We start from the raw sequence: 11,608 nt of genomic DNA on the forward strand, positions 1-11,608 counted from the left end.
CGTGAGCCATCGCTGTGTGTCGTCGGGGCAGGGAAAGGGCCTGGAGGGTCAGGGAGCTGGGTCCCACATGGTCCCTGCCCTTCAGTCCCGGCCCCTGAGCTTGTGCTGCACGTGACTGAGTCTCGTCCACACCAGTGGTCCACACCCCGCAGCTCGCCTGCTGAAGCGGGATGAGCATCCCAGCCAAGAAGTACTCGGAGGATGGGACCTCCTCGGGCACGGGAGACCTCCCTGGGAAGACGCGCTGGGGAGCTGTTTTCTGCTGTGAGAGCGCTGACGCCGGCACGCCGTCCTGAAAGAGAGACGCAAAGTCTAGTCCAGCAGCAACTCCGGTGTGCGAGGTCGTGGACTGGGGCAGATGTCACCCTGCGTGGCACGACTGTCACACTTTTGAAGTTACCATTTAAAATAGTGTTGAAATGACTCTCAGACAATCCAGGCTCGCCCAACAAGTTAACTACCACAGTCTCACGGGGGCGGGGCATGCTGTCCTCCCACAGGCACCCAGGCATGACACCCAGGAAGCCCCACAGGACGCCAGCTTTGGCTTCCCATGTAAGCCCGGGCGACCGTCTGTGGCCTCACGCTCCAGCCAGAGTCTCAGAGCCGAGCTGCCTAGCAGCCACCCACGGAGGACACAGAGCCACCACGCTGGCACAGAGAAGCACTGATATGCAATGATGTGGCCCCCTACCCTCCCTGCATTTGCAAGCCCCCCACCCCGCCCCGTCTCCCCGACAGCCCTCGGTTTCCACGCTACAAAGCGCACATAGCAGCAGCTCCAGGCTCACCAGGGAGCCATGGAGATCAAAGAGGGCATGGGGCCAGCAGGTGGCATGGGGAAGATACTGCATTCCCATGTGACTGACCACGGTTCAAGTCCTGAACCCGACAGCTTGAAAGTCATGCCAGGAGACCAGCAGATGGTGTAATGGTTATGTCCCTGGACTCTCATATGGCTCACCATAGTTCAAGTCCTGGACCCGGCTGCTTAAAACTCATGCCAGGCACACGTACATGGTGCCCAAAATCCTGAGAGGAGACTGGAAGAGCAGGGATCGTGGCATGGCCATCCCCCCTGGAGGGTGATTTCTCACTTTCTGTTTCTCTGTCTCTTGCCTCCTCCGGCGAGCACACATGCCCTATAGCAAAAACCTCTCTTTAAAAAATAAAGTCATGCCAGGTGTGTGTATGTGGGTACCCAAAAGGATTGTGGCATGGCCATCCACTGGGGTGGGGAGGGTAATTTCTCACTTCTCTCTCTGGCTCGCGCACACACACTATGGGGTGGGGGGGAAGGAAGTCAATGGTAGTTTCCCAAGAAATCAAACACGAGTCACGGTTCAGCCCATAGTTAATTATGCATGTCAGAGATAAAGCAGGGCCCTGCTAGGACAGCCACTTTCTCCAGAAACACGCCCGCTTCATTAGAATGCACATCGCCTCCCGCCTCTCACTGCACCCCCCGTCAGTCACACGCCCCAGGAATTTTCCTCCACGCCGCCTGAACTGTGCTCCTGATGAGGACATTCTCCTGCGTAGGTGAGGAATGGCACGCATTTCCACACTTGGCCTCTAAGAGCCGAGCACACAGAAGCAAGCCGATGATCCCGCCACATCGGAGAAGGAACTGGCCCTGCGTGTCAGCGGGGAGCCTTCTGCCCATCCCAGACGGCCCAGCTCTGCGTTCGAGGGCACGCTCTTGTCTCTGGAGTACAAACCACAGAAACGATTTTAACAAAACCTCGATCTTTGGCAGCGAAGGAGCATGACCAAATGTTGCCCGAGAAATCTCGCGTGCTGTTTGTAAGGGACTGGAAGAACGGAACTGATTCGGGAGCACAGTGTCAGAGAGCCGTCTACACCTGCGGTGACTTTGCTCATTGGAGACAGGGGGTGCGCCGGATGGAGGCCCAGGGTACAATGCAGTACTCTGTGAGGCAGCCCCGCGTGGGAAGGTTGCTAGTGCTGCCACAGCCCTCCCTGAGCCCGCCAGGCACACGCGTGCGTGATCTGGTTGGCTGAGGCTGGGGACTGTCATGGCATCGAGACAGTGACAAGGTGTCCCTCTTGTTTCCCCAGGACACCTAGCACCTGATGTGACGCCAGCACGTCACAGTCTCCAGGACGCATCTGTGACAGGAGGAAAGGATGGTGCCATGGCAACAGCACTGTGGATGCACGGGGTTTTCCAAAAGTTCCTGGGAAAGGCCTCTTACGTGAAAGCTATTCCTGAGTTTCAATTTTGTTTTCTTTAGAGAGGGGTAAAATAAGGAATCGCCCCCAGGGTGATGACCGTGCCACAATCCCTTCACTTTCCTCGGGACTTGGGGCATGTGTGCACATGCACCCTGCAAATTGTTCTTTCTTTTTTATAGAGGTCTCCTTAGGGTGCATGCACTTGCTGGGGAGAGAGAGAAAGAGACAGAAACAGAGACAGTGATAGGAAAAGTGAAAAATCACCCCCAGAGGGATGGCCATGATGTAATCTCTTCTCCATTTTTCTCCCAGGATCTTGGACACACACGCACACACGCCCGGCATGATTTTCAAGCCGCCAGGTCTGGGATTCAAACTGCAGTCAGTCATGGGAGTCCAGCGACATAACCACTATGCCATCTGCTGTCCTCCTACTCCCCCCACCCCTGCATGTTTTTCAATCCACCAGGTCCAGAACTCCAACCTCGTAGCGGGCCATGTGGGAATCTAACTGCCTTAACCAACACGCCATTCACTGGCCGGAACGTTCCATTTTTTTCCTTGTAAGAAAATAAAATTCTCACCTTCACCTCTACTCTCCCATGAACTTGTTGAAGCACCCCTAGGAGGGCTGAGGGATCCCCAGTGTCCAAGAGCCACCCCTCCCCTCCTGCACTCCTCCCTCAGCGACTGGTTAGGGCCCACAGAGGGATGGCCATGATGTAATCTCTTCTCCATTTTTCTCCCAGGATCTTGGACACACACGCACACACGCCCGGCATGATTTTCAAGCCGCCAGGTCTGGGATTCAAACTGCAGTCAGTCATGGGAGTCCAGCGGCATAACCACTATGCCATCTGCTGTCCTCCTACTCCCCCCACCCCTGCATGTTTTTCAATCCACCAGGTCCAGAACTCCAACCTCGTAGCGGGCCATGTGGGAATCTAACTGCCTTAACCAACACGCCATTCACTGGCCGAAACGTTCCATTTTTTTCCTTGTAAGAAAATAAAATTCTCACCTTCACCTCTACTCTCCCATGAACTTGTTGAAGCACCCCTAGGAGGGCTGAGGGATCCCCAGTGTCCAAGAGCCACCCCTCCCCTCCTGCACTCCTCCCTCAGCGACTGGTTAGGGCCCACTCCGCCGCAGTCCCCGCCACCGCCCGCCTCCTCCCACCAGCACCCGTGGGCTCCCGGGCAGACTGGACAGCGTCATCGATGCGCTGGACCCTCCAGAGCTCACAGGCTCCTCTCCCTCTTAGCACTGTGGCAGCCGTGTGGGCGCACCTGCTTCGTCCAGGGCCACAGGTGACCACGACAGGAATGCAGCCTGCCTTCCTGCCCGGCAGAGCATGCATGCATAGGGAGACGGGAAGGTGTCGGACCCCTGCAGGGACGGGCTGGATGACCTTGGACAGATACTCAGTGTCTCTGAGCCTCCACGCCCTTCCCTGTAGGAGGAGTCTGCTCCGTAAGGGGCTAAATAACCCACGTAGGGCACTGGGACCGGTGACGGCACGGCCTAAGCACCCGGACCGACCGCTGCCCCTGTGTCCCAGGAACTGAAACCCGAGGTCCAGGTCAACCATCTGGTCCCGGTAACAAGCCGAAGTTGCCACCGTCCGGTGCTGGCCAGGGCACACCGCGGACTCGCTGGGGTTATTGGGGCAGTGCGGGCCTTTATGACGCCTTGAAGTGGCCCGCTCGGCTTCCTGTTTGATGTCCGGGGCTTCACACCTGGCCGGGACGGGCCCAGTCGCTGCTGCCCCAAACCTCTCACAGGGAGCCTGCAGCGGGGGGCTGGGCAGGGACCTCCACCTCCCGAGCCTTCCCAGGTCCAGTGCAGGAGCGAGCAGACGTGGGAGCGGAGGGTCCGGGAAAGTCTCACGGAACTTCCAGCAGAGAGGGCAGCTGCGCTGAGAAGTGGGCGCCGGCCCAGGAAGGCTGCGCCCTCTCCCTGCCCTCGGGGGGCAAGTGCAGCTCTGAGTTTGGCTCTGGGTCCATTTGTTAGTTTTCGAAGGGATTTTGCTGCCGACCTTCATAAATATTTTGTAAATACAATGTTTTCTTGTCCCCGTTTTAAGAGTCAAATTTTATTCTAAGAAGAATATTTATTACCACTGGTTCTCTGTAAATCACTTGCACACAGTAATTTCAGGTTAAAGATGAAAGGAAGGGTAACAGAGGGAGGAAGCTGTCCTCCCGAGAGCCTGGTGAAGCGGTACCGCGGTATAGCGGACGTGTCCTGGCACGGGCCGCCCACGAGGATCACAACCAGGCTACCAACCTGCCTTCCCCTCAGAACCCGCCTGCGCTCTCCCGTGCTTCCAGTCCGGGCTTCGTAAAGAGCTTACGCCACATGACCTTTGCCATCATTTGCCGAATCCGTAACCTGCCACACTCAGAGCTTAAGCACCGTGTTTTGAATCACATGACCCGACGTGAAGTGCCACTTAGGAGGCGGCGTGTATTCGTGGCGGAGATCGCTCTCGTCAGAGCTGAACTGCTGGACGTGAAGTTGCAGTGTAGGCGAATTGTATTCCCCTTCCCCGAATTCCGTCACCTAATCCCGTAGGAGCAGAGCTCCCGTACTGTCCATGGGGACTGTGGCCACGAGATTCACTCTGGTGACCAGAACGGGGTGAAGTGAAAGTGTCCCCGAGACGGGCCAAGGTTTGGGAGGCAGCAGGGACAGTGTCTGCCCTTCTCCAGCGGCTCCCGCCTGGGCGAGAGCAAGGCACGCTCAGGTGTCACGAGCAGCGGCCCCGGGAGAAGACCCGTGGCCCCGATTTCGACCCCAGTCTGCACCCACAGACATGTGCATGAGTGAGTGCCACCCGGGGAGGGGTGGGAGAGGGTGCAGTGGCGTGGCCACGGCCCATCGGGGTTGCTTTCTCTTTCTCATCTCTCAGTCTGTTTCTCTTCAGCAAACACCAACACCCTTTGGCAATTTAGAAAAAACAGGAAAAGAAAACCTTCTGCTACCGTGGACTCGTTCCTCCCCAAGTCCAAGGTGCTTTTATTGTGTCTTGCTTAAACACATTATGAACACACACTGCACTGCTACCATCTCTAATGGTCAGTGTCTTTTAGAGGGATTTAAATAATAGCAAACTATCTTCTAGTTCCTTCTGTAGTGTGTATTTCTCAGCCTGCCCCGCTTCGTGTCAGCCGTAATCTGCGCCGTGCCCGACTTCATATGCGCCTGTCCTATATTGCTTGCTCAGCCTTTCCCCTTCGTGGACCCAATGAAAAGGGATTCTGGAAACGTTTATTGCTTCCATGAGAGAGAGAAGCAGCCCGACCAGGTCCCAGGCACGGTCCGCCCCAGTCCCTGCTGGCCCAGCGCACAGGCAGGTGCAAGCCCTGGCCTATTCGGACCCAGCCCCAGGGCCCGCGCCGCCTTGGGGCCACTGCCCAGCCCTCCTCGTGGATCCTCTCGGATGCTGGAATTGGAGGTCTCTTTCCTCCCCGTTACTGTTACATGAATCAAATGATAATGCCTTACATAATTCTTCCTTTTATTCCTTGGAACAAAAGCTAAACCTTTATTCTGACATAACATAGCTCCTTAATTTGACTGGAAACGTTTTAGAGAAACTGCAGCATTTTCAGTGAGGGGCGTATTTTCCATTTCTGGTTAGGATGAAATCCAAACCCATGCAGTTGTGCAAAATCACAGTTACACACACACACCCTGTTCTTGGGGTAGAAATCCACTCTAAGGTGCAAAACCATTTGATTAAAACCTCTGGATGGTATTACGTAAAACTGTCATAGTTGGGTCTTATTTGCCAACACTCACACACAAATAAGTGCAAAGCGAATGTTGTCCGACCAGCTCCCAGACGAGAGCTTAGGCTGATGCACGGAGGCCTTGTCACCCACGGCAGTCGGGTTTTCCTGTGTAACAGGTGAAAACCAGACCACAGACTTGACAACAGTCCCTGATCCGAGCAGTGCTGGACAAGGCTAGATTTTCACAGGTCTTTTACGCTAAACCAGACCGAAATGTGAATTAAAAAGAAAAACAGCATGCCAGCTCCATGGCCGGGCGGTTAAGGTGGCAGGACCCCACATGACTGCCTACACGGTTCAAGGCTCGGACCTGGCAGGTTGAGAAACACACCCAGCACGTGTGTGCATGCCCCCAACCCCAGACGGAGGGAGAAATGGAGAAAAAGGGATTATAGGGTGACTACTTCCCCTGGGGGTGCCCTCTCTCTCTTGTTCTCTCTTCAGCAAGTGCATGCACCCTGTCCTGTAAATTTTTCTCTAATTAAAAAAAAATTAAGATGTTATTTCTGTATTTTCATTGTTAAATTCTGCAGAATCTACCTCACTGTCACAAAGATACACACTTTTAAAGAATTTGAATCTATGGAAACTTAGCAATAGCTGGCCTATTTGAATAAATAATATCGCCAAAGGCAGTTTTCAAACTGAAAAATACTATTTTTACAGTCTCGTTACGTAAGAATTGTATAGTTCTTGATGCCTAATTTGGAATTCACTTTGGGAAAAAAGTCAGGAAAAGGACATGGTCATTTAGCCTCTTCTTTTTAGTGGAAAGAAAAATACAATTATAACCATAGTTTTCAAAAGAAAAATAAGCTTTCTTTCTTACAGCTGCAGCCTGGGGAACCGGGGAGGAGCTTTCCTATCCAACTACGCTCTGGTTCCGGCCGTCAGCGGAGGGCTCCGGACAGAGCGCCGACAGCGCACAGGACTTTCAAAGAAATGCTGGGACGTCGGGAAGGCCAGGGTGTATTTCTATGTTTGTCTATGCAGAAGCGCATCATGACTTTGCCAACGACCCACTATGATGCTAGGAAATAGAATGGTGGTTTTATGATGGTGCTATGTGTCCCGTGGGCTAAAGGGTGCCCATAGAACTGCAAAAACATATTTCTAGGTGTTTGAGGGTATTTGAGGAAGAGACTGAACCGGTGAATCGGTGAGCTGAGTATAGACCTCCCTGGCCAGTGGAGGGAGGCCTGGTCTAACCCAGAGAGGGTCTAGGTAGAACAGGAAGGGCAGGAAGGTTGAACTGGCTCTCCCTGCTTGAGTTCAGACCACCATCTTCTCCTGCCCCTGTCATCACGGTCCCTGTCCTTGGGCCTTCAGGGTGGACCAACTCTGCCCCCAGCCTCCCGATCCTCCCACGCGCAAACGGCCGGTGGCGGCACCCCTGGGCCTCCGGAGGTCATTCTGTGAGCCGGTCTCCCTCAGCCCTCCCCGTGGGCACAAGTACAGAGACCTCTCACTGTCCCCTTCTCCTGGCACGCCGACTTGCAGCCCTGGAGCTCCCGGAGTGCCAGCTCACGGCTGGTTGGGCTCTGTGTTCGACCTGACTCCGGGACGCCTTGGCCTGTGTTGAACCTGGCTCTGGGGACACCGTAATCTGTACTGCTGCCATTGGCTGACTTACCCACGTTGCTAGTCAGGTATATCTTCAGTAAATACCCATTTTCAAATACATGTTGCAGTTTCTTTTTTTCTACAAGGCATAATCCCTATCTTCCACTACCACTCCCTCCCCAAAAGAAAGAATAGGAAGATCAGGTGACACATACTCAAACAGTCGCAGAGAACACAGACTTTAAGCAGACTCTTTAAAAAAATATTTATTTATTTATTTTCAATTTGCTATAGGGCATGTGTGTTCACCAGAGACAGAAAGAGAAAGAGTCCTCTAGCCCTCTCCCAGGTCTCGTGGCGAGGAAGCCAAAGGAACTCAGCGGTGCAGTGCTCTCCCGTCGCTGCCGCGGCCCCACGGCCTGACTCCCGGGACAGCGGGCTTACTCAGAAAACACTCCTCCAACAGACCGCGCGGAGGCCCGGCCGGGAGTATGGGAGTATTCTACGTGAGTGCGAAACTCCCCAGCCCATTAGTGGTTATTCACAGTCAGGAGAGCCCGCCGGGAAAACTCCGGCTTACCCTGGTTCTGAGACTGCAGCTTGCACTCAGCAAGGCAAACCCTTCAGGTCCTGTGACTGCTCAGTGGCGTCTACAAGAGACCGCCAGGGATGGTGACTTGGACGTGACTTCTCTGCTGGGGAGGCCTCGGAGCCCCAGCCTCCTTTTCTCACTTCCCCTCTACGTGGTCCTAACGCCTCCCACTCCCCTGCGTGTGACGCCGCATGGTCCTACCCCCCCCCACTGTCCTGCATGTGACACCGCGTGGTCCTACCCCCCCACTCCCCTGTGTATGACGACGCATGGTCCTACCCACCCACTCCCCTGCGTGCGATGACACATCGTCCTACCCACCCACTCCCCTGTGTGTGATGACATGTGGTCCTACCCTACCCCCACTGTCCTGCGTGTGATGATGCGTGGTCCTACTCCTCCAACTCTCCTGTGTATGACAATGCGTGGTCCTACCTATGACGACACATGGTCCTAATGCCTCCCACTCCCTTGCATGTGATGACACGTGGTCCTACCCCCCCAGTCCCCTGTGTATGATGACATGTGGTCCTACACCCCCACTCCCGTGTATGATGACACGTGGTCCTACCCCCCACTCCCTATGTATGATGACACGTGGCCTACCCCCCCACTCCCTGTGTATGATGACACGTGGTCTACCCCCCCACTCCCCTGTGTATGATGACACGTGATCTACCCCCCCACTCCCCTGTGTATGATGACACGTGATCTACCCCCCCACTCCCCTGTGTATGATGACACGTGATCTACCCCCCCACTCCCCTGTGTATGATGACACGTGATCTACCCCCCCACTCCCCTGTGTATGATGACGCGTGGTCTACCCCCCCAGTCCCCTGTGTATGATGATGCGTGGTCCTACCCCCCCACTCCCTGTGTATGATGACACGTGGTCTACCCCCCCACTCCCCTGCATATGATGATGCGTGGTCCTACCCTCCCACTCCCTGTGTATGATGACACATGATCTACCCCCCCAAGCCCTGTGTATGATGACGCATGGTCCTAACCCCCACTCCCCTGTGTATGATGACACGTGGTCCTACCCCCCGACTCCCTGTGTATGATGGCACGTGGTCCTACCCCCCGACTCCCTGTGTATGATGGCACGTGGTCCTACCCCCCGACTCCCTGTGTATGATGGCACGTGGTCCTACCCCCCGACTCCCTGTGTATGATGGCACGTGGTCCTACCCCCCGACTCCCTGTGTATGATGATGCGTGGCCCTATCCCTCCAGTCCCCTGTGTATGATGATGCGTGGCCCTATCCCTCCAGTCCCCTGTGTATGATGACGCGTGGTCTACCCCCCCACTCCCCTGTGTATGATGACACGTGGTCCTACCCCCCCAGTCCCTGTGTATGATGACACGTGGTCCTACCCCCCCAGTCCCTGTGTATGATGACACGTGATCTACCCCCCCACTCCCCTATGTATGATGACACGTGTTCCTACCCCCCCACTCCCCTGTGTATGATGACACGTGGTCCTATCCCCCCACTCCCCTACATGTGATGACGCATGGTCCTGCCCCCCCACTCTCCTGTATGTGACATGTGGTCCCACCCTCCCACTCTCCTGTATGTGATGACGCGTGGTCCCGCCCTTCCACTCTGCTGTATGTGACGCGTGGTCCTAATGCCACTCTGCAGTACTGAGCTCTGAGTCGGTGGCCATCTGTAATCTGAGGTCTGGAATATAAGGACACAACTGAGGGTCCACCTGAAGGGTCCTGCCACTCAGGGGGACTGCCCTGATGGAGCACCTGTCAGCTGTGCTGGGCTGTGCGGGGAGCAGCAGGTGCTGGCTCACCCGGGTTACCACGGCAACTGCACTTACGCTGCCGCTAACCCATCACCACCCCTCCGCACCCCGATGGAGCTGGGCAGGTCCCTGGATCACTCTGCGTGGTGTTGGCGTGTAATACACCTGTCCATCGCCGGTCACCCGATTCCGCGTGGTCAGGCTCCTGAGAACCACTTCACAGCCTCGGATTTGCGAGGCAGTTAGTACAGGCAGGTGAAGATGCCCTTCCAGCTCAGCCCGGCTCACTCCTAACAGCGTGCTTCTCCAGGACACGGCCTCCACCACCAGCCACAAGACACAGCAGAAACCCTCACACAAGGGGCTCGGGCAGTCACGGCCAACACTTCTGCATACCAGTCTTTATTGGGTAGAAAACGCTTTCTGCTGACATGTCTTTGGTTATTATCAAAAGAAAAATATAAAACAGTTGTGGCCTTAACAAATCAAGAGATTAGCTACAAATGTTCGAAATAAACAGTTCACTCCAATCTCCAGCTCACCTAAAATCTGCTGTCCTCCGGCTCCGGCCTGTCCTTAACTACTTGAAAGCAACGAGGAGAATTACAAGTGTGCTTTTTCTCACTCAGCAGGGCCAGAGGAGCTGAGTCTGGTGTGCCAAAGTCACCGATAGGCCTATGGGAAACGATGAACACCTTCCGACCCTCACAAACAGCTCTGGCCTGTGACTTGCAGGGAACCGGGCACTGCTGCCCTGCACGCTGGGATTCCTGAAGCCACGCGAATGACCACGGCCACAGTTGCAGGCGGAGGGCGGCGGGCTCTTGTGACAGTGGCGCATGTCCCTCCTCTCGGTTCCAGGGGATGAGCCGGGCCCTGTCCTTCCCCTGAGCCCTCAGACTGCATTTGGCCCAGTACACGATGGTGCAGTCTGCACTGGGGAGCACACCAGTCAGTGCGCCATGGACGGCCTGGGCTCACATGGAGGGCGGGGGCATGGGGGGTCCACGAGGCCGGGAAGCAGCCTGGGCTCACATGGAGGGTGGGGACACAGGGGTCCATGAGGCCGGAAGGCGGCCCCGGGCTGAGGCGTCGTACTGGCTGTCGGAGATGTCTGTGACCGTGGCCGCCCCTTCATACAGCGGGGACCCAGAGGAGGAGGCGGCGACCGTGTGCGTCAGGGGTGCGTAGTGCCCAGGGGAGCCTCGGAAGAACTGTGCCCCCAGCCCGTTGGACATGCCTGCAGCCTGAGACCCGGGGGCGATGCTGCCGTTGCTCACAGACCACAGGCTGGCGTACTGACTGGAAGGGAAAGCATAAGCCGTCAGAGCTCAGAGGGCACCCCGCGGTGCGGACGGGCAGCAGGTCCTGGGGACCCTGCTGGGGGACTGCACTCGTGGTTTGTCTGCCGGTAGACGGTGCACCCCGCCCTGTGAGGTGTGTACAAGATACTGTCAGCATCAAAGTCATCCGCAGGCAGACTGCAAAGGTCACTTCCATATCCTCGTCTGGCAGTGGTTAAGAGACTCTACGTTGGTAGTTTTTTGTGATATTTTTTGTTTGTTTTCTTTTTCTGAGAGGTTTTTGCCTTGGGCGCATGCACTCACCAGAGAGAGAGACAGAGACAGTGAGAGGGAGAGTAAGAAATTGCCCTCCAGGGGGGATGGCCACCACACCCTCCCATCTC

The 11,608-nt window shown here is 55.7% G+C and overlaps 1 protein-coding gene across 3 annotated transcripts in view; it reads right to left on the reverse strand.

Annotated features, from left to right (window-relative positions):
• Positions 1 to 10,951: 10,951 nt before the first annotated feature.
• TBXT (T-box transcription factor T) overlaps positions 10,952 to 11,608 on the reverse strand; it is a 9,781-nt gene continuing 9,124 nt past the window's right edge. For all 3 annotated transcript variants that reach the window (XM_006152262.2, XM_006152261.2, XM_027773353.1), the window contains one exon: positions 10,952 to 11,223. In XM_006152262.2, coding sequence (XP_006152324.1) covers positions 10,953 to 11,223 — 271 coding nt within the window. In that variant the 3' untranslated portion in view covers position 10,952. The remainder of the gene's footprint in view (positions 11,224 to 11,608) is intronic.

The sequence above is a fragment of the Tupaia chinensis genome, unplaced genomic scaffold (assembly GCF_000334495.1).
Source record: "Tupaia chinensis unplaced genomic scaffold, TupChi_1.0 Scaffold000346_1, whole genome shotgun sequence".
NCBI lineage: Eukaryota > Metazoa > Chordata > Mammalia > Scandentia > Tupaiidae > Tupaia > Tupaia belangeri.